Source organism: Pan troglodytes, chromosome X, assembly GCF_028858775.2.
Source record: "Pan troglodytes isolate AG18354 chromosome X, NHGRI_mPanTro3-v2.0_pri, whole genome shotgun sequence".
NCBI classification, from domain to species: Eukaryota; Metazoa; Chordata; class Mammalia; order Primates; family Hominidae; genus Pan; species Pan troglodytes.
Genome location: NC_072421.2, coordinates 62,031,081 through 62,057,864, shown reverse-complemented (window position 1 = coordinate 62,057,864; position 26,784 = coordinate 62,031,081). Strand labels below are relative to the sequence as shown.

Sequence of the window (26,784 nt, the reverse complement as noted above, 5' to 3'; positions counted from 1 at the left end):
AGAAAGAAAATAGAAGAGGAATGAGGATAGAAGCCAGGAAAATGGCTTAGAAAAAAGAGAAAGTTGCTGGGAAGGAGTCAGAGAAGGAACAGTTGGGGATGCAGGCAGTGAGTTTGTTTATAATAAAGGTCAAGGGAAGAAAGAATGTCAAAAAGGAATATGAATCAATAGTTTTAAATGCTGTAAAACAAATAGAAAACGAGCACTGAGAAGAGCTGTTGGAATCAGCAGCTGGAATTTAGGATGATGTGAAAGAGCCAATTGAGTGGAGTGGTAGGGAGGAGTGAGTTTGTTATGGAGAAGTGAAGGTGATGATAAGTAGACTATTCTTTTGAGATATTTGGCAGTGAAAGGGCTGAACATGATGGAACGATGGTACAAGGGAGAATAGGGTCATGGATCGAGGGAAGGGCCTTCAGGCTAGGGAAGAAGGCAGAATATGATAAACGAGTAGTTTTGCTAGCAAATGTTATAAGAACTCAAAGAAGAACAAAATTATTTTGTAGGGGCAGTGAGATTGCAAACCATAACACTGCAATAGTAGAGCTAGAAATTACCCTGAGATAGTGGCCAATACCCTCATTGTAACCTTGGTCAGCTTAAGACCCAGAGAGGTGGCATGATTTCCCCAAGGTCACATAGCAAGTTAGTGGCAGACCTGAGAGGAGTAGAATCCAGATTTCCCAACTGTCAGATTGTTCTTTTTTCCACCACAAATCTAACTTGGAGCACACCACTGAGGGTCTGCACCTATTTACCCCTCATCTGATAGCTGGTCCAGTGGGCCCTTTCTTGGTCCTCTTCCCATATCTACGATGGCAAAAGTGATGAGGATACTGTAGTATTCCAGATTTTAACTAGGTTGATGGCAGCAGACACATAAAGGAGAGATAGAGAGGAGGATATACCTTTCCATATTTCAAAAAATATTCTCTGGTGACTTGCCCAAGGTCTCACAGCTAGGAAGCTCTTCAGAAACCCAATTGCCAGCATGGGGCAGCCTGTGTTACTGCTGCAGGATGCTATCATTGTAATATTAAAGGAGTGACATCTGTGTTCAGGGCCCTTATAGCATCAAGAAGGGTGAGAAGGGTGGCAGTACTCGAATCTGGGACTTAAAGACTCGGCCAAACGTTGAACCTGAACCAGAATAATCAATTTCCCGAAGAAAAGGGCACTTGCCAGGAAGCAAGATGGCGGGAACGGCTACGGTCAAAGTGTCGCGATAGGAGCTTTCGCCGAGGATCAGGTGACGAGAGTTTGAGCCAGGACCGGGAGGGCGGGGGTAGAAACCCGGGTTGAGGCAGGAGGCGGCTAGACCGGTGGCGGCGGCATCCGGAGTAGCACTGAGATCTTCCGGTGGCGGGAACTGCAGTCATGGATCATATTACGGTACCCAAGGTAAGGAGAAGAGTTAAGCGAGGCTGACAGCTGCGAGCTTCCTCTTGGTGCTCACCTGGGAGCCCAGACACACCTCCTCAGCCTTCTCAGCCTTCTTTGACGCGTCTTTCCTGTGCGGGGTCCCGGGTTCTCTTTCTGGGTCCACACCCCCTTTCAACCAAACACCTCTTCTTAGGATCTGCTTGCGGGCGTCAGCGGCCGGGAAAGAGGTGGTCTGCACCACTGTCCCCTTACGCGACACCGCCCCCGCTCCTGGTGCACGCCTGTTCTGGCCCTCTGACTCCAGCTCCTCCCTAGCCTTGACCTCACACTCACCCTTATCTCAGCTTTTTATACTAGCTGCACTTGTAACCGCCATTCGCGAATACCCCACATTGCTCTGCCTCCTGCGGAGTTACTTCCTTTATCGAGCGTTTCTTCACCATCCTCTTGGCTCCTCCAGCCACTAACCTTCCCCAGGGACTGCCCAGAACCCCACTCTCGCTCCAGCTCCACGGCATGCCTGTGAGGGTTTGTGGGGGCCACAGCATCTCTTCAGCCAAAGCTGGGCAATGGAAAAGGAAGAGGAGTGGGGCAGAGTGGATCTGGCTCTGCTTAGCCGGTAGGAGAAACCCAAGAGGTTTATCTAGCCAGTTGTCACCTGTTTTTAGCCAGTCCCGAGTTAGAGTTACTTCTGCTACTTTTTCCTCTCATCTTTCCAGATCCTACTCCCTCCCTTCCCAACGCCAGCCCCTTTCTGTTTCAAATCCACTTCCCTCCTTTCTCCTGTCTGGGGCTGGGGAACAGTGAAAAGTTCACAACTAGTCTGTGGTTATTTTTTCCTGTTGATCATAACACACGTGGTCCAGGCTAATTGAAGTCCTGGTAAAAAATCCAGCGTGTTTTTAATGGAAAGAGCATGGATTTTGAAGCCAGAAGACTTGAATTAAAGTGCTGCCCACTGCACCCCCACCAACTACTTAGCTAATGACTTCGGACAAATTATTTAACCTCTCTGAGCCTTAGCTTTCCTCACCTACTGATAGGGTTTTTCTCTGTGTCCCCACCCAAATCTCATCTTGTAGCTTCCGTAATTCTCACGTGTTGTGGGAGGGACCCGGTGGGAGACGGTTGAATCATGGGGGCAGGGCTTTCCTGTGCTGTTCTTGTGATAGTGAATGGGTCTCATGAGATCTGATGGTTTTAAAAACGGGAGTTTCTTTGCACAGGCTCTCTCTTTGCCTGCTGCCATGCACGTAAGATGTGACTTGCTCCTCCTTGCCTTCCTCCATAATTGTGAGGTCTCCCCAGCCATGTGGAACTGTTAAGTCCAATAAACCTCTTTGGTAAATTGCCCAGTCTCGGGTATGTCATCAGCAGCTTGAAAACAGACTGATACACCTACCAAATGAGGATAATGAAATTTGCCCGGCTCACTTCACAAGATGGTTGTGGGATTAAATAAGAGGATGTGTGTGAAAGAGTTTTTGTAACTAGTAATGTTTTGCCCACTTTTTAGCATAAAACTTTGATGCTGCCTGATGGGCAAAGCACAAACTCCAACCTTTAACCTTTTTTTCTGACTCCCTCCTCTTCAGGGCCTTTCTCGGGGAGGATAACCACATCCCGTGTAAAAGCCAGCCAGCCTTGCCTTTTTCTGTGTCCCTTTGTTTCCGGATCATGTCATTTGTACGGGTCCTCTGACATGGTATAAGAAGGTGGTACCATTAAAGGAAAGGAACTTCTGTTGTCCAGACTCCCTTTTCTCCCAACCCACCTAAGCTTGGGCCACGTTACTTGTCTAGTTCAAAATCAGCTCACTCGAATACTCCTTTTTTCTCTCTTTTGACAACTGGGGAAGATGGGGAAGCAGAACTGCTCCTGTCCTTGAGTGTTAAAATATTAAAATTCCCCTGTTAGGGATTGAAGCTATAAACTGGGCTGGCTGTATGGAAATTGGAAGGGAGAAGAAACCATTAACGGGCCCATACGAAAATTATAATAGCAGCTAATACGTATAGAATATTTAACTATGTGACAGGCACTGTGTTCAATATTTTACCTGAAATATGCCTTGAATCCTTACAATAACCTATTAGGAGATACTATTATTATTCCCATGTTACAGATGAGGAAACTGAGATCCATAGATGTGGAATGCTTGCCTAATAAACAAAGATAGGAGTGCTCAGACTGGTGCTGGGATAGGGTTCGTGCTCAAGAAAACTTAAACTTGCATCATGGTCAGACTCCATTTGTACTGCATGGATAGTGTGATTAGTCTTGAAATATAAATAAAAACTCCAAATGAAGACTTGATTCTTTAAGCAGAATTAGTATTTGTTTTGGTGCCTGGCAGGGCTGTGAGTGCCCACAGGTGGTATGCTGCTGTGAGTCTGTTTTTTTCTCAGTTTCTAGAAAGGATTAGGGTTGCATTAATGGCTCGGGATTAAAATGGCCTCCCTTTTGTTAACTCACTGTTTCCATAAAAGAGAGAGACATCTGCCTTGTCCATCTCAGGTCAAAGGGATAACTTTGAGTTTGTCAGTCATTAGTTGTGTATGTCAAGTACAAAAGTGACTTTTATTTTTGGCTCTTGCTTGAGTCTTTTTCTTTACTCAGGAAGACTTTAAAAAATTATTGAAGTACAGTACACATAAAGAAAAGTGTATAGATTGGAAGTATTCATTGTGCTATAAACTTAAAAACTGGACACACCTGTGCAACCGCTACTGAGATTAAAAAAAACAAAAACAAAAAAAAACCAAAAAAAAAAAAAAAAAGAACATTACGAGAAGTCCACTTCATGCCCCCTTCCAGTCAATACCCCTCCCAAGGGTAAACTACTATACTGACCTCTAACAGGATACATTCATTTTACTCTTTTGTTGTACTTAATATAAATGGATTAATACATTCTCTTTTGTGTTTGACTTCTTTTGCTCAACATTGTTTGAAAGATTTATCCATATTATTTCTTGAAGTTATAGATCATTCTCATTGCTATATTATGTTTTGTTAACATGCCACATGCGATTTATCCATTCTTCTGTTGATGGGGAATTTCCAGTTTCTGCCTTTTGCCAATAGTACATTTTGACAGATTTAAATATACATTTTTGTTGGTATATGCCATCGGAGTGGAATTTCTGGGCCGTAGAATATGCATATGTTCATCTAGACACTACCAATTTTACATTCCCACAACCTATGTATGAGAACAGATCTATCTTTCTAAGATATAGCTTAGGGTTCAACAACCATTTTTGGAGCATCTCAGACCTGCCCTAAAGTTTGGTGACTCTCCTATCTGAATCAGAATTTGTTCTATGTATTTTTCCCTACCCTCATTACATCTGTGTCAGTTGGCACCCAGAATTCTTAATTACTTTTCTTTCCTGGAATGGAACCTTAATAATAAGGCTTTATGCAATTAACATTTATTGAGCTTCAACTGGTTTGACAATTTGCTGTGGTTTAAGAGTGCATACTTTGGAGCCAGGCTGTCTGAAATAAAATCTCAACTCTGCTACTTAACTAGCTTTGTGATTTTGGCAAATATATAATCTCTTTTGCCTCAGTTTCTTCATCTATAAGATGGTGTTGAAAATAGTACCTATCTCACAGGGTTGTTACAAGAATTAAATAAGTTAGTATCTGTAAAGTGCTTAGAACAATGTCTGGCACATGGTAGATGCTTAATTTAGCTACCAGTCACTATCATCATCGTTATTAATTATTATATGCAGAATATCACATTGGGAGCCAAGGATACATAACTGGATATGGATATGGCAACTGCCCTCTGGGATCTCTTAAGTAAGGTGATGAGATGCCAAGCACAAGGTCCAAAAATGAAAGAGACTGAAAAATATGTCTATTCTGTCTTGTGATCTGATGGGAGCAGCCTGACAGGCAGGGAGAAGCTCTTCCAAGTTTACAGCCTCTTAGACCTCAGTAACTACTCTAGAGAATAGTGTTATGTGTTTAATTCATGAATCTCTTTAATCAAGGACAAGGATAATTTAGTCAAAAATCTGTTTTCTGGACTCTCCTTCACATAAATAATTGCTAGCTCATTAAGGAATGTTTTAACACAAAAAAAGTAATTTCTACATTTGTGTGGGTAGAAAAAAAAGACAGTGAAAGATTTTATAGATTGTAAAGGACTTTGAATGTTACACTGAGGAATTTGAACTTGTAAATAGCCAAGGAGCTACTAAAGCTTTATAAGTCTAGAAATGGAAAAGTTAGAAAGGACCTTTTAAAAGATTATCTAAATGAGGAATGGGGATGAAGTTTCTTTTTGGAATGATGGAAATGTTCTAAAATTACATTGTGGTGATGGTTGTACAACTCCAAATTTACTAAAACTAATTGAATTGTATACTTAAAAGAGTGAATTTGTCTGGGCCTGGTTGGCTCAAGCCTGTAATCCCAACATTTTGGGAGCCCCAGATGGGAGGATCACTTGAGCCCAGGAGTTTGAGACCAGCCTGGGTGACATAGTGAAACCTCATCTGTACAAAAAATTTTAAAAAATTAGCTGGGTGTGGTGGTTTGCACCTGTGGTCTCAGCTACTCGAGAGGCTTGGGGGGGCGGGTGGGGATGGCTTGAATCTGGGAGGTCGAGGCTGCAGTGAGCTCTGATAGTGCCACTTCACTCTGGCCTAGGCGACAGAGTGACACCCTGTTTCAAAAAAAAGGTGAATTTTATGGTATGTAAATTATAGTTCAATAAAGCTGCTAATAACTAAGTTAATTAATAAATAAAGATCATCTAGTGATGGTCCAAGCCTCTCATTTCACAGATGTGAAAACTGAGTCCAGAGAGCTAGAGTTTTTTATCCAAGGTCAAACATCTAGCAAGTAGCAGATGTAGCATTGTCTTTTAATTGTTTAGTATGCATAGCTTGTTCAGACTATAATAAACTGTGGAGTTATCACAGAAACGACATCCAAAATAATTGGAGTGCCAGATGGGTACAGAATGCTATCCTGGATAGTAATAATAAAAAATAATAACACTTTGTAGTATGTTAATAACACTTTGTAACACTTTGTAGTACCACACAGGAGATTACAATTTGTATGAAGCTTTCTTAAAAGCAGATAATTTTTGCCTTTACTTCCAGGAAACTAAGGCCAAATGTTCAGTCATGTTAACTACATTAGCCCTTGTACTTAGCATAATTGCTTCCTCCCACTCTTCATGGCTTTGGTTTTCATTCTAATAACCTATTTGTAGATCTGTCTTTTATTATTAACAACCTGAAATGCATTTAGACAAGAAGCAGGGTCAAAATAAAGAAACATAAAACTGGGTAAAGAAGTGTTTTTCATTATGAAGGAAATGAGATTTCCAGAGGTGAGAATTGTGCTCCCCTTCCAGTTCCCAAAATTGCAACTCCAGTTGGCTTCACTGTGATCCTTCCAGTCTAGGAAATAGTGTGATATAATGGAAAAAGCATGGACAAAGCTGGCTTTGAATTCAATCTATATTATTTATTAGCTCTGAGTTCTTGGGCAATCACTTAAACACTCTGAGTCTGTTGGGACTATGATGAAGATTAAGATAAGGTATGATGAGGGCCTGGCACATTATAAGTGCTCTATAACTGTGTGTTTTTTCCTCTCTCCATCAGAGCCAAACAATAGTAGAGGCTTTAGTATACATTAGTCATGGGAGGTGTCAAAGATCAGCCTGTCTCAGGGAGATTTGCCTGAGCATCCAGAAAGCCTCTTGGTACTACATTGCAAGGAAAGAGGCTACCTAGAAAGCCCTGGTGGCAGTGGTCTGTCATTTTAGACACTGTTTTATAGGCATTGGAATAATTTTCCTCACCACCAAAACCCACTCCTTCAACCTCATTTTGTACTTGGGACACCCCAACTAAGCAGTTACTCCTAGAAACCACTGGGATTTGTTTTAGGGTTGTGTCTTTTTAGATATCATTTTCTGGTTTTTGTGGTAAAACACTTAAGTGCTTTAGAGAGATGTTTTGCTAAGTACTAAAGACATTTTCATCATTTGAGACACCAATACTAGACAGAGAGTTAGGAGACCTGAATTCTGGCCCCACTTCTGATACTGACATGCTATGTGACCTTAGACTGTCTTTTTACCTCTCTAGGCTTCACTTTCTTCATCAGTAAAATAATATTTAACCTTTATAGAGCAATTGCTATGTGCCAGGTACTATTCTAAGTGCTTTATGTAAGTATTACATATTTATATGCTAATTTAACCCTTGCAACAATACTATTATCTTCATTTTAAATATAAAGAAAGCATCCAGAAAGCTTAAGCAACTTGCCCAGAGCTGGAAATACGAAGCCAAACAGTCTGTGACCCAAGTTTGTGCTCTTTACCCATGTACTATAGTGCTTCAATAAAATGAGCTGAGTGGATATACTAGCATTTCCTAAACTATGTTCCTGATGAACACTAGTCCCACAAGATAATTTGTTTTAAAAAAATGATTCTAAGGTAAAATATATTAACACCACAAACACTGTGGAGATTCATAGTGAATGTTCACCTATTAAAGGCTCCGAGAAGCCCTGCAATAAACCTGCTTATGTTTGTTTCACCCAGTGTTCCCCTATGCTGACCACAGAACTGTGTGTGTGCATGTGTGTACATGCCTATTAACATCTGTGGAACTAGGATTCATAGAACATGCCTTAAGAAATGCTGGTATCAATCTGGAAGGTTCCTTCTAACTCTTGAGTGCTTTCAGCATTTAAAAATGATAGATGTGGGGACCGCAAGATGCAGGATTCCTTTCCAAGTCTGAAATTTGCTTTAGTTGGAGGGACATGGAGAAGTAGGGTGTGGAGAGGCATAAGTTCAAGGCTAGTCTGGATTGTATTTTTAACACTTAACCTTCAATGACCTTGTACATCTTGACACAAAAGTATTCCACCATTCCCCTTCCTTCCTCCTGTTACATATTTTCTCGCTTATTACTTTAAAGAAGAGACCTAAATTAGAGAGGCTTGTCATAAAAGCCTGCCGTTTTTAATACATACAGGGCACAGCAGTTGTTTTCATGATGAATGCTCTCTGCTGTTGGGGGCAATGACACAAGGGGCAGGACTTGCTTGGGACATGGATGTGACTGATGAATATCATTACACTGGTTGGTATTCTAGAGCCAGGTGTCACTTCTTTTATTTATTATTGCAGTGCATCTAAGTTGTTACCAATAATTGTGGCAAATCAGGACGGTAGATGGATTCAGAGACCTCTGAAGTACACCTGATTTCCTCTCTTCCTCCCTTCCTAGAAAGAAAATGAGAAAAACAAACAGACAAACGTGGATTATGGTTCACAGCTTCTCCAAGAGCAAAGTTCTTATAAATGTCAGAGTGCTCTATCTACAGCTCAGGAGTGGAGAAATAACAAAACAATTGGGTGGCCTGCCTGGGAATTAAAATCTGTACCGTACCTAGTGGTGGTCAGCCTCTTTTCTCTCCTTTTCTCTCTTTTTTCATCTTTCTCTGTCTCCTTCTCTTTACTCTCCCTCTCTTCTCCTTGTTCTTCTCTCTCCTCCTCCCTCCTTTCCTCTCTCCTCCCTTCTTTTTTACCTTCCCTCTTGCATCCCCTTCTCTCCCCTTCCTTTTTGTCTTTTCCTTCTCTCTCCCCCCAATCTCTCTCTCTCGTTCTCTCTTCCCCTCACCCCCAACCCCACACACATATTCTGTGAGACCTCAGTTTCTGCCAGGTAAAAGCACAACGGGTAGAGGAACCCTCTTATAACACTGTATCAGAAACAGATGGGGCCCTGGTGCCTTTGAGTAGAAAGAGGGGAGGGTCTGAGTAACTGCAAGTCTCCTAGAAGGTCCTACCTGCTAATAGGCACAGGATTCCTGCCTTTGGGAGACATACTATAGAGGAAGTTCAGCCTGGATATCAATAATTTTCCCCTCCCTTCAGGCTTCCTCAAAGACTGTTCTCCAAGTGTCACACAGCACTCTTTGTACTTGCATAATGTAGCCGTTTGGTAGGTAGTGCCCTGGGCCTTAGCAGGAATTTCTTCTGAGTGACCAGTTTTTCCTCTTGTTGAGCATCTCCTACCATTCAGGACTGCATAAGGATCTCTGGGACAGTCAGGAGAAAGCTAAAGATGCTTTGTTTTTTTCAATTCCTACTACTCATCCCTTGACCATTTCTTTCCCCTGAAGTGTGACTTCTTTTCCTGAGTGTGAGTGAGTGAGGCCCTGTGCAATTGACACTGATGTTTTTCTTTTAATCTAATCACAATACACTTTGTCTAGCAGGGGCAAGCCTAGTTTCTTTCTTTCCTTTTTTGAGACAAGGCCTTGCTCTGTCGCCTGGGCTGGAGTGCAGTGGCATGAACTTGGCTCACTGCAGCCTCAACTTCCCAGGCTTAAGCGATCCTTCCCACCACAGCCTTCTGAGTGGCTGGGACCACAGGAGCATGGCCCCACACATGGCTAATTTTTTTAACATTTTTTTTTTTTGTAGATATGAGGTCTCACTATGTTGCCCAGGCTGGTCTTGAACTCCTGGGCCCAAGCAATCCTCCTACTTGGGCCTCCCAAAGTTCTGGAATTACAGGTGAAAGCCACTGTACCTGGCGCTTTTTGACTTTTAGTTGGCTGAAATGATGACATGCTTTCACCAAACTATTTCTATCATGTTTACATATCCTTCTGCATTGAGATTAGCACAATGCCTCCCTGCAGCTTCCCCATCAGGTAAGGAAATGGTTTATACCCATGGTTCTCTTGCTGTAGTTCTTTGCAGCTTTTCCCATAAGTATTTTCCATGGTGGTAGGGGGAGTGTTCTACTTATTCTGTGCCTGAAGATTCCTGTGAGTTGTTTTTCCCCTCTCATCCCCATGTGGGTTTTTGGTTTTAAAGTGCCCCCTGAATTCTGAGAGTTCTTTTTCATTTATCTTACACTGGTCCCTCTGGCTTTTCACTTAACTGTTTAATCCTTCTCTGGCCTTGTCCCACCTTGCTCCCTCCTTTCTATAGCTGGCCCCTTGTAGCTGACTTCACTTGCCTCTTCTTCTCCAGCCACCCTTTAGCCACCTTCTATATTATCAAAAGACAAAATTACAAGAAAATTTAGTTATAGATCTAATTCATGAATTGGGGAACCTCCATTCTACAAAATAGAATGAGCGTTCCCACTGGGCATTAACAGAACAGTGTATTTTGTAAGGTGGGAACCAGAAAACAGAATAGAATAAAAATAATCAGTTAACATGAGGTTACTTCAGGTTACTTTTTTTTTGTCAGGGTGAAAGCAGAGAAGACTTCCTTATTAAGCTGATTCAGGTAGATTGGAGTCTCCTGTTCTCAGGAAAAACTGGTCCGTTTGGGGATCTGTATGTTTCTTTAAAGTTTCAGTTTGATTATGAGACATTTAACTTGAGTGAATCCCTATTGGTTTGGTCTGGCCTCTTGGGACCAAGTGCAGGAGCTCTGTCCAAAACAATGGTCTCTGATGTGATTAGGATCTTTGTCCCCACCAAGTCTCAAGTTGAATTGTAGTCCCCAATGTTGAAGACAGGGCCTAGTGAGAGGTAATTGGATCATGGGGATGGACTTCTCATGAATGGTTTAGCACCATCCTTCTGGTGCTGTCCTCATGATAGTGAGTGAATTATGAGATCTGGTTGTTTAAAAAGTATGTGGCACCTCACCGCCTACCCTTGCTCTTGCTCTGCCATGTGAGATGCCTGCTCTCCCTTCACCTTCCACCATGGTTATAAGCTTCCTGAGGCCTCCCAAGAAGCTGTGCAGATACCACCACCATTCTTCCTTTAAAGCCTTCAAAACTGTGAGCCAATTAAACCTTTTGTCTTTATAAATTACCCAGTCCCAGATATTCCTTTATAGCAATGCAAGAACAGCCTAATACAGAAAATTGATACCAAGGAGTGGGGCATTACTATAAAGATACCTGCAAATCTGGAAGCAGCTTTGGAACTGGGTCATGGGCAGAGGTTGGAAGAGTTTGGAGGGCTCAGAGGAAGACAGGAAGATGAGGGAAAGTTTGGACCTTCCTAGAGACTGGTTAAATGGTTGTGAACAAAATGCTGATAGTGATATGGACAATGAAGTCCAGGCTGATGAGGTCTCAGATGGAAACAAAGAACTTACTGGGAACTAGAGCAATAGTCACATGTGTTATGCCTTAGCAAAGAACTTGGCTGGATTGTGTCCATGCCCTAGGGATCTGTGGAAGTTTGAGCTTGAGAATGATGATTTAGTGTATCTAGCATGAACAAAATTCTAATCAGCAAAGTGTTCAAGAATGGCATGGCTGCTTTTAACTGCCTATGCTCAGATGCACAAGCAATGAAATGTCCTAAGGTTGGAACTTATATTTCAGGGTATAAAAATTTGGAAAATTTGAAGCCTGGCTATGTGGTAGAAAAGAAAAGCACATTTTCAGAAGAAGAATTCAAATGGGTTCCTGAGCAACCACTTGCTGGATAAATTTGCATAACTAAAAATGAGGCAAATAGTGATAGCCAAGACAATGGGAAAAAGACCTCAAAGGCATTTCAGAGACCTTAATGGCAGCCCCTCCCATCACAGACCCAGAGACTTAGGAGGAAGAATAGTTTTGTGGGTCAGGCCGAAGGCCCTGCAGCCCTGGGCATCCTTAAGACACTGGTTCTCAAATCTGGGCTACTCTGGCTCCAGCCTTGGCACAAAGGGGCCCAGATATAGCTTGGATTCTAGCTCCAAAGTGTTCAAGCCATAAGCCTTGGTGGCTTCCACATGGTGTTAAGCTTGCAGGGGCACAGATTGCAAAAGAGGAAGCTTGGGGGCCTCTGCCTATATTTCAGAGGATGTATGAAAATGCCTGGGTACCCAGGCAGAAGCCTGCTACAGGGGCAGAGCCCTCACAGAGAACCTCTACTAGGGCAGTATAGAGGAGAAATGTAGGGTTGGAGCCTACACACAGAGTCTCCGCCAGGGCACTACCTAGTGGAGCAGTGAGAAGGAGGCCACCACCCTCTAGACCACAGAATGGGAGATCCACTGGTAGTTTGCACCCTGCACCTGAAAAACCTGGAGGCATTCACCTACAACCTGTGAGAGCAGCTGCAGGTTCTGAACAATGCAAAACCACAGGGGCAGAGATGCAGAAGGCCTTCAGAGTCCACCCCTCACAGCAGTGTGCCCTGGATGTGGGACATGGAGTCAAAGGATATTATTTACTTAGGAGTTTTAAGTTTTAATGACTGCCCTGCTGGGTTTTGTACTTGCATGGGGCCTATAACTCCTTTCTTTTGGCTGATTTTTCCCTTTTGGAATGGAAATGTTTACCCAATGCTTATAACCCCATTGTATCTTGGAAGTAGCTAACTTGTTTTTGATTTTACAGGCTAGAAAGTAGAAGGAACTTACCTTGTTTCAGATGAGACTTTGGACTTTTGAGTTAATGCTGGGATGAGTTAAGATTTTCTGGGGACGATTGGGAAGGCATGATTGTATTTTCCAATGTGAGTAGGACATGAGATTTGGGGGACCAGGAGCAGAATGATATGGTTTGGTTCTGTCCCCACCAAACCTCATGTTGAATTATAATCTTTGGTGTTGGAGGTGGGAACTGGTAGGAGGTGATTGGATGATGGGGGTGCATCTCTCATGAGTGGTTTAGTACCATCCTTCTGGTGCTGTTCTCATGATAGTGTGTGAGTTCTCATGAAATCTGGTCATTTGAAAGTGTGTGGCTTCTTCCCCCCATTTTACTTCTTCTCTCGCAGTGTGAGTGTCTGCTCCCTCTTCACCTTCCACCATGATTGTGAGTTTCCTGAGGCCTACCTAGTAGCTGAGTACATGCCAACATCATGCTTACTGTACAGCCTGCAGAACCATGAACCAAATTATATAATATATAATAAATTATATATGTATAATAATATACATAATTTCTGATTTTGGTTTTATATATCATATATATAATTTTTGGTTTTGGAATTCTATATAATTATAAATTATATCATATATATAATACTGTCTCCAATAATTTTGTTAAAATATATCTGTAGCTATATCTATCTATATATCTAATCTGTATTTATATGCCTCCAGCAAGGATGGCTCTATGCTGGAAATGAATGCCTTCCTAGCTTGTACATGAAAATAAGACCTCTTGGGATTGGAAAACAGTTTTAAGAATGACTTTGCAGGACAGAATCCTAGGGGCAGGTGATCAAAAGAGATCTTTTTTCTTTGAAGCATAACTGCACTGTGTTGTAGTAAGGACTCAAATGAAATATGACATGTAAAGCTCAATACTTGGTGTATAGTAACTTCTCTATTTTGTTATTATAGTTGTTGTTGTTGTTTCTGTATTTAAGTGTGAAGCTTGGAACCTACCCCTGGAAAATAAGAGGATGAATGGGATGAATGTGTTCTCATCCTTGGCTGCATACTAGAATCACCTGGGGAACTTTTTCACTCTTGAGATCATTTATGTTAGAATATCTAGGGGTGGGACCAAAGAATCAGTATTTCTTAAACTTCTCCAATTCCAATATTCAGCTAAGAGGGAGAGCCATTGGCCTAAATTTGTTGTTGTTTTTAAAAATAATTCTGTATCTCAAAATAATAAGAGCTATCTATGACAAACCCACAGCCAATATCATACTGAATGGGCAAAAACTGGAAGCATTCCCTTTGAAAACTGGCATGAGACAGGGATGCCCTCTCTCACCACTCCTATTCAACATAGTGTTGGAAGTTCTGGCCAGGGCAATCAGGCAGGAGAAGGAAAGAAAGGGTATTCAATTAGGGAAATAGGAAGTCAAATTGTCCCTGTTTGCAGATGACATGATTGTATATCTAGAAAACCCCATCATATCAGCCCAAAATCTCCTTAAGCTGATAGGCAACTTCAGCAAAGTCTCAGGATACAAAATCAATGTGCCAAAATCACAAGCATTCTTATACACCAATAGCAGACAAACAGAGAGCCAAATCATGAGTGAACTCCCATTCACAATTGCTTCAAAGAGAATAAAATACCTAGGAATCCAACTTACAAGGGACGTGAAGGACCTCTTCAAGGAGAACTACAAGCCACTGCTCAACGAAATAAAAGAGGATACAAACAAATGGAAGAACATTCCATGCTCATGGGCAGGAGGAATCAATATCGTGAAAATGGCTATACTGCCCAAGGTAATTTATAGATTCAATGCCATCCCCATCAAGCTACCGATGACTTTCTTCACAGAATTGGAAAAACTACTGTAAAGTTCATATGGAACCAAAAAAGAGCCCGCATTGCCAAGTCAATCCTAAACCAAAAGAACAAAGCTGGAGGCATCACGCTACCTGACTTCAAACTATACTACAAGGCTGCAATAACCAAAACAGCATGGTACTGCTACCAAAACAGAGATATAGACCAATGGAACAGAACAGAGCCCTCAGAAATAATGCCACATATCTGCAACCATCTGATCTTTGACAAACCTGACAAAAACAAGAAATGGGGAAACGATTCCCTATTTAATAAGTGGTGCTTGGAAAAATGGCTAGCCATATGTAGAAAGCTGAAACTGGATCCCTTCCTTACACCTTATACAAAAATTAATTCAAAATGGATTAAAGACTTAAATGTTAGACCTAAAACCATAAAAACCCTAGAAGAAAACCTAGGCAATACCATTCAGGACATAGGCATGGGCAAGGACTTCATGTCTAAAACACCAAAAGCAGTGGCAACAAAGCCAAAATTGACAAATGAGATCTAATTAAACTAAAGAGCTTCTGCACAGTGAAAGAAACTACCATCAGAGAGAACAGGCAACCTACAGAATGGGAGAAAATTTTTGCAATCTACCCATCTGACAAAGGGCTAATATCCAGAATCTACAATGAACTCCAACAAATTTACAAGAAAAAAACAAACAACCCCATCGAAAAGTAGGCGAAGGATATGCACAGACACTTCTCAAAAAAAGACATTCATGCAGCCAAAAGACACATGAAAAAATGCTCATCATCACTGGCCATCAGAGAAATGCACATTGTTTTAAACCACAATGAGATACCATCTCATACCAGTTAGAATGGTGATCATTAAAAAGTAAGGAAACAACAGGTGCTGTAGAGGATGTGGAGAAATAGGAACACTTTTACACTGTTGGTGGGACTGTAAACTAGTTCAAACATTGTGGAATTCAGTGTGGCGATTCCTCAGGGATCTAGAACTAGAAATGCCATTTGACCCAGCCATCCCATTACTGGGTATATACCCAAAGGATTATAAGTCATGCTGCTATAAAGACACATGTACACATATGTTTATTGCGGCACTATTCACAATAGCAAAGACTTGGAACCAAGCCAAATGTCCAACAATGATAGACTTGATTAAGAAAATGTGGCACATATACACCATGGAATACTATGCAGCCCTAAAAAATGATGAGTTCATGTCCTTTGTGGGGTCATGGATGAAGCTGGAAACCATCATTCTCAGCAAACTATCGCAAGGACAAAAAACCAAACACAGCATGTTGTCACTGATAGATGGGAATTGAACAATGAGAACACATGGACACAGCAAGGGGAACATCACAAACCAGGGCCTGTTGTAGGGTGGGAGGAGGGGGGAGGGATAGCATTAGGAGATATACCTAATGTTAAATGACGAGTTACTGGGTGCAGCACACCAACATGGCACATGTATACATATGTAACTAACCTGCACATTGTGCACATGTACCCTAAAACTTAAAGTATAATATGAAAAAATAATTCCAGATCAATGGATTTTTCCATGTCCTTAATTTTTCTCAAATAAAAATTTTATTTAGATGAAGTTTGGATTAATTCAGTGGTTCTCAACAGTGGCTACACAATGGAATCACCCATGGAGCTTAAAATATTTAAATGCCTCACCTCAGACCAATTAAGTTAACCTTTGAGGGTGGAGCCCGAATATGTTTTTTTAAATCTCCCCTGGCATATAGCCCAGGTAGTACCAGTGGTTTAACTGAAAGAAGGTTTGTGTTGTGAGGCTAAGTCACTGCAGAGTTTAATTGCTACAGCCATAACATAATTATTTAATGGAAATTTGAAACGTGTGAGCATTTCTGGGTAACACTATTCTGGAATAATCATCTCTTGTGGTTTACAAAGTGAATTCAGACACATATTCATTTGGTGTTTGTAATAACCTCAGTGGCAGGCATAGTTGGGAAACTGGCACAGTGCAGTGAAGTCAGTTCCCTGGTTTAACTGAAAGGAGGTTTGTGTTTGTGAGGCTAAGCCACTGATGTTATCTGTAGGTTTTTTGTAGATGTTATTTATCAAGCTGAGGAAATGCCCCTCTGTTCCTAGTTTGCTGAGAGGTTTTTATCATTAATGGGGATTGGATTTTGTCAAATGCTTTTCTGCATCTAGTGGTATGACACTGTGATTTTTTTTTTCCTTTTTAGCTTGTTGATGTAATGGATTACATTAATTGATTGTTAAATGATGAACCAACATTACATACCTGGAATAAAACCCACTTGGTTGTAGTGTATAATTATTTTTATACATTGTTGGATTCAATTTACTAATTTTTATGGTATGAATTGTGTCCCCCAAAAAGTTCATATGTTGAAGTCCTAACCTCAGAATATGACTTTTTTTGAGATGGGGACTTTACAAAGGTAATCAAGTTAAAATGATGTCATTAGGGTGAGCCCTAACCCAATGTGACTGGGTTATAAGGAGAAATTTGGACACAGGCATGCATATTGGGAAGCTGATGTGAAAAGACAGAGGGAGAAGATGTCTATCTATAAGCCTAGGGGAGAGGACTGGGTTAGATCCTTCCCTCACATCTTTGAGAAGGAATCGGTTCTGCTGACACCTTGATTTTGGTTGTCTGGACTTCAGAACTGTGAGGTAATAAATTTCTGTTGCTTAAGCTGCCCAGTTTCTGGTACTTTGTTATAGCAGCCCTAGCAAACTAATACACCAATATTTTGTTGAGGATATTTGCATCTATGTTCATGAAAAATATTAGTCTGTTCTTTTCCTTTCTAGTAATGTATTTTCTGGTTTTGGAATTAGGGTAATGCTGGCCTTATAGAATGAGTTAGGAAGTATTCTGTCTGCTTCCATTTTGAAGAGATGGTAGATAATTGCTATAATTTTTTTGTTAATTGTTTGGTGGAATTCACCAGTGAAACCATCTGGACCTAAACCTTTCTGTTTTAGAAGATTGCTAATTTTGGATTTTGTTTCTCTAATAGATATGGCCCACTCAGATGATCTGTTTCTCCTTGTATGAGTTTTGGTAGACTGTGTCTTTTGATGTATTGGTCCATTTCACCTAGATTATCAAATTTGTGGACATACAGTTATTCATAATATTGTTTCATTATCCTTTTAATGTACATAGGATCAGTAGTGATGGCCCCTCTTTCATTTCTGGTGTTATTTGTGTCTTCACTCTCTTTCTTAGCCTGGCTAGCATCTTATCAATTTCTTGATCTTTTCAAAGAGCCAGCTTTGGGTTTTGTTGATTTTCTCTATTGATTTCCTGTTATCAATTTCATTGATTTCTACTCTATAATATTTCAGAAGTTTACTTTGGATTAAATTTGCTCTTGTATTTTTTAGTTTTCTAAGGTAAAAGCTTAGATTATTGACCTTAGATTTTTCTTTGTTCTAATATATGCATTCAATGCTATAGATGTTCTTCTAAGCACTGCTTTTGCTATATCCTTCAAATTTTAAGAGGTATTTTCTTTTAGTTTGAAATGTTTTAAAAACATTTTTCTTGCAACTTGTTTGATCCATGTGCTATTTAGAACTGTGTTGTTACATTCAAGTGTCAGGCTGGGCACAGTGGCTCATGCCTGAGACCCTAGCATTTTGGGAGGCCAAGGCAGGAGGATCATTTGAGGCGAGGAGTTTGAGACCAGCCTGGGAAACATAGTAAGAACTTTTCTCTACAAAAAGTTAAAAAATTACGTTGGCATGGTGATCTATGCCTGTAATCCCAGCTACTTGGGAGGTTGAGATGGGAGAATCACTTGAGTCCAGGAGGTTGAGGCTGCAATGAGCCATGATCATATTAAAAAATATGTTCTTAGAGAACTGACCCCTCTATTTTTATGTATTTCTTCTTGTTTTAGTCTGTTCAGGCTGCTATAACAAAAATACTATAGATTTAGTGTATTAGTTTTTTCTTGCATTGCTGTAAGGAACTACCTGAAACTGCATAATTTATGAAGAAAAGAAGTTTAATTGACTCACAGATCCACAGGCTGTACAAGAAACATGGCTGGGAAGGACTCAGGAAATTTACAATCATGGCAGAAGGTGAAGGGGAAGCAAGCACATCTTCACATGGCAGAGTAAGAGAGAGACAGAGCAAAAGGGGAAGTGCTACACACTTTTAAACAATGAGATCTCGTGAGAATTCACTGTCATGAGAACAGCAAGGGGGAAGTCTGCCCCATGATCCAATTACCCTCACCAAGCCCTTCCTCAAACATTGGGGATTACAGTTCGACATGATATTTGGGTGGGGACATAGAGCCAGACCATATCATTCCACCCTGGCCCGTCCCAAATCTTATGTCCTTCTCACATTTCAAAACAGTCATGCCTTTTTAACAGTTCCCCAGAGTCTTAACTCATTCTAGCATTAATTCAAAGTTCAAGTCCAAAGTCTCATCTGAGACAAGACACATCCCTTGTGCTTATGAGCCTGTAAAATAAAAAACAAGTTAGTTACTTCCAGATACAATAGAGGTACAGGCATTGGGTAAATATTCCCATTCCAAAGGGGATATATTGGCCAAAACAAAGAGGCACCATGCAAGTTTGAAACCCAGCAGCGTAGTCATTAAATATTAAAGCTCCAAAATAATCTCCTTTGACTCTATGTCTCACATCCAGGCCACAGTGATGCAAGGGGTGGGCTCAGAAGACCTTGGGCATTTTGCCTTGTGGCTCTGCAGGGTACAGCCCTCTTGGCTGCTTTCACAGACTGTTGTAGAGTGCTTGCTGTGGGTGGATCTTTTCCAGGTGCACAGTGCAAGCTGTGGGTGGATCTACCATTCTGGGGTCTGGAGGATGGTGGCCCTCTTCTCACAGCTCCACTAGGCAGTGCCCCAGTGGAAACTCTTTGTGAGGGCTCCAATCCCACATTTCCCTTCCACACTACCCTAGTAGAGGTTCTTCATGAAGGCTCTAGCTCTGTAGCAGACTTCTGCCTGGACATCCAGGCATCTCCCTACATCCTCTGAAATCTAGGTGGAGGCTCCTAGGCCTCAACTCTTGCCCTTTGAGCACCTGCAGGCTTAACACCATGTGGAAGCTGCCAAGGCTTGTAGCTTGCACTCTCTGGAGCAGCATCCTGAGACGTATCTGGGGTTCTTTTAGCCATGGCTGGAGCTGGAGTGGCTGGGACACAGCAGTGTCCCGAGGTTGTGTATGGCAGCAGGGCCCTGGGCCCAGACCACAAAACCTTGATTCACTCCTGGGCCTCCCCTGTGATGGGAGGGGCTGCTGTGAAGGTCTCTGAAATGCCTTTGAGGTATTTTCTCCATTGTTTTGGCTATTAACATCTGGCTCTTCTTTACTTATGCAAATTTCTGCATCCAGTTTGAATTCCTCCCCTGAAAATGGGTTTTCTTTTCTACCACATGACCAGGCTGCAAGTTTTCTAAACTTTTATGCTGTGCTTCTCTTTTAAATATAAGTTAGAGTTTCAGATTATCTCTTTGCTCACATATATGAGCGTATGCTGTTAGAGGCAGCCAGGGCACATCTTGAACACTTTGCTGCTTAGAAATTTATTCCGCCACATACCCTCAATCAGCACTCTCAAGTTCAGAGTTCCACAGATCCCTAGAGCAAGGGCACAATGCCACTAATCTCTTTGCTAAAGCATAGCAAGAGTGACTTTTACTCCAGTTCCCAATAGGTTCCTCATCTCCATCTGAGACCACCTCAGCCTGGACTTTATTGTCCATATCACTATCAACATTTTGGTCACGACCATTCAACAACTCTAGGAAGTTCCAAACTTTTATCTTCCTGTCTTCTTGTGAGCCCTCCAAACTTTTCCACCCAAAGCCTATTACCCAGTTTCAAAGCTGCTTCCACATTTTCAGGTATCTTTTTAGCAATGTTCTTCTTTTCTGGTACCAATTTTCTGTATTAGTCTGTTCTTGAATTGCTATAAGAACTACCTGGGACTGGGTAATTTATGAAGAAAAGAGGTTTAATTGACTCACAGCTCTGCAGGCTGTACAGGAAGCATGGCTGGAGAAGCCTCAGGAAACTTACAATAATGGTGGAAGCAAAGGGGAAGTAGGCACATCTTCACATGGTGGAACAGGAAAGAGTGAAGGGGAAGTGCTACACACTTTTAAACAACCAGATCGTGTGAGAACTTACTCACTATCATGAGAACAGCAAGGGGGAAGTCCACCCTCATGATCCAGTCACCTCCCACCAGGCCTGTCCTCCACCACTGAGGATTACAATTCAACATGAGATTTGGGTGGGGACACAGAGCCAAACCATATCGCTCAGTGAGACAGTAGAATTTATTGCCCACAGTTCTGGAGGATGTGAAGTCCAAGATAAGATGCATGCAGATTTGATATCTGGAGAGGGCCTACTTCCTGGTTCATAGACAGTGGTCTTTTTGCTGCCTCCTCACATGGCAGAAGGGGCAAACAGCTCCTTTAAGCCTCTTTCATAAGAGCACTAATCCCATTTATGAGCAGAGAACCCTCATGAGCTAATCACCACCTAAATACCCCACCTGTTAATACTATTGCATTGGCAGGGGTTAGATTTCAACATATGAATTTTTGAGGGACACCAGCATTCAGACCATTCCACCTCTCTTCATTCCTGATAACTTTCCTTGCTCTGAAGTCTTTTATGTCTTATATTAATATATGTACTTCAACTTATTTTGATTAGTGTAAGCATGGTATATCTTTCTCCATCCCTTTACTTTTTTTTTTTCTATTGAGACAGTCTCTCTCTGTCACCCAGAGTGGAGTGCAGTAGTGTGCTCTCAGCTCACTGCAGTCTCTGCCTCCCAAGCTCAGGCAATCCTCCCACCTCCTCAGTCTCCTGAGTAGCGGGGACTACAGGCACCCACCAGCATGCCTGGCTAAGTTTTGTAGAGATGGGGTTTTGCTGTGTTTCCCAGGCTGGTCTCAAACTCCTGGGCTCAAATGATTCTCCTGCCTTGGCCTCCCAAAAGTGCTGGGATTACAAGTGTGAGCCACCACAGCTGGCCCTTCCTTCACTTTTTTTTTTTTTTTTTGGCTTAAAACAATAGAAATTTATTCCCTCACCGTTCAGGAGCCCAGAAGTCTGAAATTCACATGTTGGCAGGGTTGCCCTCTCTCTGGAGGCTTTAAGGGAGAATCCTTCCTTATTGCATCTTCCAATTTCTGGTAGCTGTCAGCATTCCTGGTGGCTATATCCATCGCTCCAATCTCTGCCTCCATTTCACATATCCTTCTCTGTGTGCCGTCTCCTCTCTGTCTGTTATAAGGACACTTATCACTGGATTTGCAGCCCACCTTGGCAGTCCTGGATGATTTCATCTTAGATCTTTAACTTACTTATATCTGCAAAGACCCCTTTTCCAAATAGGGTCACGTTCACAGGGTCCAGGTATTAGAAAGAAGACCTGTCTTTCAGGAGGCTGCCATTCAACCTACTATAGGTGTTCAGCAACCTTTTTCAGTTCTCTTTAACTACTTTCATTCCACTCTTGGCTGAGTACAATCCTTATTCTGTTTCCTAAATACTGATGGTACTTCCTTGCCTGATTTGTGAGCACTAACTCTGTTAGTCCTTTAGGATAAAGAGCGTGCTTAGACATCTTTAATTCTATAACATTTGACACAGTGCCTGGCATATAGTAGATTCTCAATGAATGTTTGTTAAATGGATGGTTGTAGGGAGGGATCATGCCTTGTTTATTTCATTTTCCCTTAAAATGCCTAACTCCATAGTCTGAAAATAGTAGATACTACAGAATCTTGAATTAAAGAAAGAATACCTTTGAATATTCAGTTCTAGGTGTCTCCCAGGGGAATCTTTCTGAAACTTGGACCTCTGGTTGCCCTAGTGCTCTGCTCATGCACCTGTTTTGGCATTTACCACAGGATGTCTTTTGTTATGTTGCATTGAGTTGGGTTCATGTTTGCATTCTTCAACAAATTATAAACTCCTGGGAGTTTATAATTTATAATGTCTCATACATTCTACTTTTATTTCCCATGGGATGGTTTAGCACAGAATCTGGTACATAGTAGGCATTCAAAAAAGAATTACTGAATTAAATCTAGCTTTAGTTGTTTGTATTTTTGCTGTTGTCTGGCTCTGTGGTAGAGTGAACATCAAGATATCTGGCTGAAAGAAAACTTCCTGAGTCCATTTGGCTTTTTTTCTTTGAGCCCAGTGCTGTACCATCTTACTACAAGATCAGTATTCTTCAGATACAGTTACTTTGGCAGGAAGTTCCCATTATTACTGCCTTGTCTCTTCTAATCTGTCCCTGCCCAAAGAGAATGTGGTGTGCTTAGATTGGGGTATCTTGGCATCTTCCCCTAGCCTCCATGCTTTGACTACATTTTTGTTACCTTTCCTCTTTTAGAGGGTGGGCCATAGGGGTGGGAGGTTTTTTCAGTTCCCTTCCTCTCCCCAACCACACACGGTTAATAAGTCTGTGGCAGTATAGTATAATGGTGTATTAGTTCATTCTCACACTGCTATAAAGAAATAACTGAAGATTGGGTAGTTTATAAAGACAAGAGGTTTAATTGACTCATAGTTCTGCAAGCTGTATGAGTAGTATGGCTGAAGAGGCCTCAGGAAATTTTCAGTCATGGCAGAAGGTGAAGGGGAAGCAGGTTTATTTTCAAATGGCTGGAGCAGGAGAGAGGGAGAGAGAGGGACGTGCTACACACTTTTAAACAACCAGATCTCATGAGAACTCACTATCATGAGAACAGCCAGGGGGAAATCTGCCCTCGTGATCTAATCACCTCCCACTGGGCCCCTCCTTTAACATTGGGGATTACAATTCAACATAGGATTTGGGAAAGGACACAAATCCAAACCATATCAAATGGTTAAGAGTTTGGGTTCTTGCTTCTCACTGCCTGCCTTTACCTCACCACTTAACCACCCATGTGGTCTTCGATAAGTTAATTTACCTCTCTGAGACCCAATTTCCACATATATGAAATGGGATTAACAATATCACCTATCTTAAATAGTTATTATGAGGATTAAATGAGATAACACATGTAGAGCATAGCACAGTGTTTATCATCTCTCTTTGTTCCCACTTTTGGCTTGGACATACTTCCTAGATTGGTGTTATTGGGGTCTGTGGATTGATTGGCCCAGCCCTGTCAGAGTTATTTGTCTGACAATGAAGTACTCTTTTCCTTTAAGTGCATACATATGAATTTTAATTTGTCATTAAAAAATATTACAGAAATTGCACTCTTGGCCATTTATCCCAGAGAAATGAAAACCTATTTTCATGCAGAAACTTGTGTACTATGTTCATAGCAGCTTTATTCATAATAGCCCCAAACTGGAAACTACCCATATGTCCCTTCAGTGAGTAAATGGTTAGATAACTTATGATATATCCATACAGTTGCAATACTGTTAATCAATGAAAAGAGGTAAACTATTGATATAGGCAAACACCTGGATGAATCTTAAGAGAATTATGCTGGGTGAATAAGGCCAATCTCAAAAGGTTACATACTGAATGGTTCTGTTTATATAATATTCTTTAAGAATTAATTGTAGAGATGAAGAACAGATTAGTGTTTGCCAAGGGTTCGATGGAGAAGGGATGGGTGTGACTCTAAAGAAATAGCAGAAGGGAGTTTTGTGGTATGTATGTATGTATCATGATTGTGCTGATAGTTACACAAAGCTATACGTGTGATATAATTGCATATAGCCATACACACACACACAATTTATAACTGTTACCTGGTATACATGTATAACTACATATATAATGGGTATAATCCAAATAAGATCTGTGGATTGTACCAATATCATTTTCCTGGTTTTGATGACATAATATAGTTATTGTAAGATGTTAAATTTTGAGAGACTGGGCAAAAGGTCCTTGGGACCTTCCTGTAAATTTTTTATTTTTTTGCAATTTCCTATGAATCTATAATTATTTCATAATAAAAAAGTTTTAAAAATCTTAACATTAAGGATTACCCCAAATCCTGTCATTCTAAATTTAGGCTACCGTTTTCATTCCATTATGTTCTCATCTACTCTTTGTATGCATACCTACATTGTTTAACATATTTATAATATTTTTACTTAACTTTTAAATTTATTATTATGTTAAATATTTTTATACAGTTCTTGAAAAATTTTTAATGGCACCAAATTTCAGATCTAGTTAATTTTTGTACACTTAATATGTGAAAGGCACCTACCTAGGAACCATAGTATTATTTATCTACTTAATAGTCCATTTTAATATAATGTTCTTAAATTTACCTAATCCTTTCCCCTATTATTGGACATACAGGTATTTCTAGTTTTCTCCTATTATTGGCAGAATCTCAGGGAATATTCTCATGTGTATAAATTTGATTTTCTGAGGATAAACTTCTAAGTGTAGGGATATTGGGTCAAAAGATACTGGTTCATACTTATATGTTCTTGACAGTTTTTCCATATTGCTTTCTAAAAGTGATATAGCATTGCAATCAGCAATGTATAAAGATACATTTCTGAGGATAAACTTCTAACAGTAGGGTATTCGGTCAAAGGATACTGGTTTATACTTATATGTTCTTGACAGTTTTTCCATATTGCTTTCTAAACGTGATATAGCATTGCAATCAGCACTGTATAAGCATACCAGTTTTACCACAACCATGCTAGTATTTGATGTTTTTCAAATTTAATACGTATAAAATAGTAGCTCCATGTCATTTAAAATTAGCATTTCTGTCATTACTAGTGAAATTTAACTCATCACATTTTTATTTTCTCTTATGTGAATTATCTGTTCATGTTCTTTGGCTACTTCATCTGTTGAGCTTGTAATGCTTTTCTTATAAATGTAAATAAGCTATTTATACTTTACAAGATTAATAAGGAGAACATTTTTGATACTGATTGATTTGTTAATTGATTGAGCTAGGGACTTGCTGTCTCACTTAGGCTGGTGTGGAGTGTCATGGTGCAATCGCAGCCTCAAACTCCTGAGTTCAAGTGATCCTTCTGATTCAGCCTCCCAAGTAGCTGGGATTACAGGCATGCACCACCATGTCTGGCTAATTATTTTTATTGTTTTTTGTAGAGACGAGTTCTTGCTATGTTGCCCAGGATAGTGTTGAACTCCTGGGCTCAAGCAATCCTCCCACCTTGGCTTCCCAAAGTGCTGGGATTACAGGTTTGATCCACCATACCTGGTCTGTCTTGGATATTGAGGATCCCTAATTAGAGCACATTTACAGTTACAGTCATGCATCACTTTACCATGGGGATATGTTCTGAGAAGTGCCTCACTAGGCAATTTTGTCATTGTGTGAACAACATAGAGTGTACTTACACAAACCTACTACACACCTAGGCTATGTGGTATATAGCCTATTGCTCCCACCACCATTGTATTTGTGGTACATTGTTGACTGAAATGTTGTTATGTGGTGCATGACTATATAAGAGAAAGTATCAAGGCCTCAGTAGATAAATGAATATCCTTTTCTTAAATGCCTTCAGGGAAAAAGGTGATACCATTTTTGTGTTATCCCTTTTAGCTATATGTAATTTGTCTACATAATTTGTCACACTGGCAGACTTTGGGCTAATGACTCGTGGATGTCAACAAGAGAACATGTGAATGAAAAGATCATTGGGCTAGGGATTTTATGTTCACAAGCATCTCGCCTTTCCTTTTTTTTTCTTTATAAATGAAAATTTTCATTTTGTAAATGAAAATCATGACACCTAAGGATATGAATATACATGTTAGAAGCAGGGGTTCTGAACCACTCATTCACCTATGTGTTAAAGAGGCCAACATCATACAACACCATTTAAATATCTAAGATTATTTCTCATGTTTCTGAAAAGGAAAGATGGCTTTTTAGTTTGTTTTGTTCTATTTTTCTAACCTCAGGTGTATTGCATTGAGTTCATAATGTGCTCCTCAATTCTTGGTACTTATCATCATTGGTCCATGAAAAGCTACCTCTTGTTTTTATTTAATTACTTAGCCCATTTTTTTCCCATTCCACTCCCCCATCACAGGCAAGCATTCTAATATGATTAATGTGATTTGTATTAGAATAAGTCTTTCAAAACATGATAGTTGTTTTATACACATGAAATTTTAG

At 40.6% G+C, this 26,784-nt stretch overlaps 2 protein-coding genes across 3 annotated transcripts in view; one reads left to right on the top strand and one right to left on the bottom strand.

Annotated features, from left to right (window-relative positions):
- The first annotated feature begins 1,251 nt into the window (after positions 1–1,251).
- Positions 1,252–26,784, top strand: part of MTMR8 (myotubularin related protein 8) — a 129,724-nt gene continuing 104,191 nt past the window's right edge. Inside the window, exon 1 of one of the 2 annotated variants that reach the window (XM_521093.5) lies at positions 1,252–1,401. In XM_521093.5, the coding sequence (XP_521093.2) occupies positions 1,378–1,401 (24 nt within the window). In that variant the 5' untranslated portion in view covers positions 1,252–1,377. The remainder of the gene's footprint in view (positions 1,402–26,784) is intronic. The other variant, XM_063804943.1, reaches the window with a different exon arrangement.
- LOC107971125 (uncharacterized) overlaps positions 7,846–26,784 on the bottom strand; it is a 178,804-nt gene continuing 159,865 nt past the window's right edge. The window contains exons 5-6 of the mRNA XM_063804944.1: positions 21,724–21,916; positions 7,846–8,668 (exon numbers count right to left, since the gene is read on the bottom strand). Coding sequence (XP_063661014.1) covers positions 21,881–21,916 — 36 coding nt within the window. The 3' untranslated portion in view covers positions 7,846–8,668; positions 21,724–21,880. The remainder of the gene's footprint in view (positions 8,669–21,723; positions 21,917–26,784) is intronic.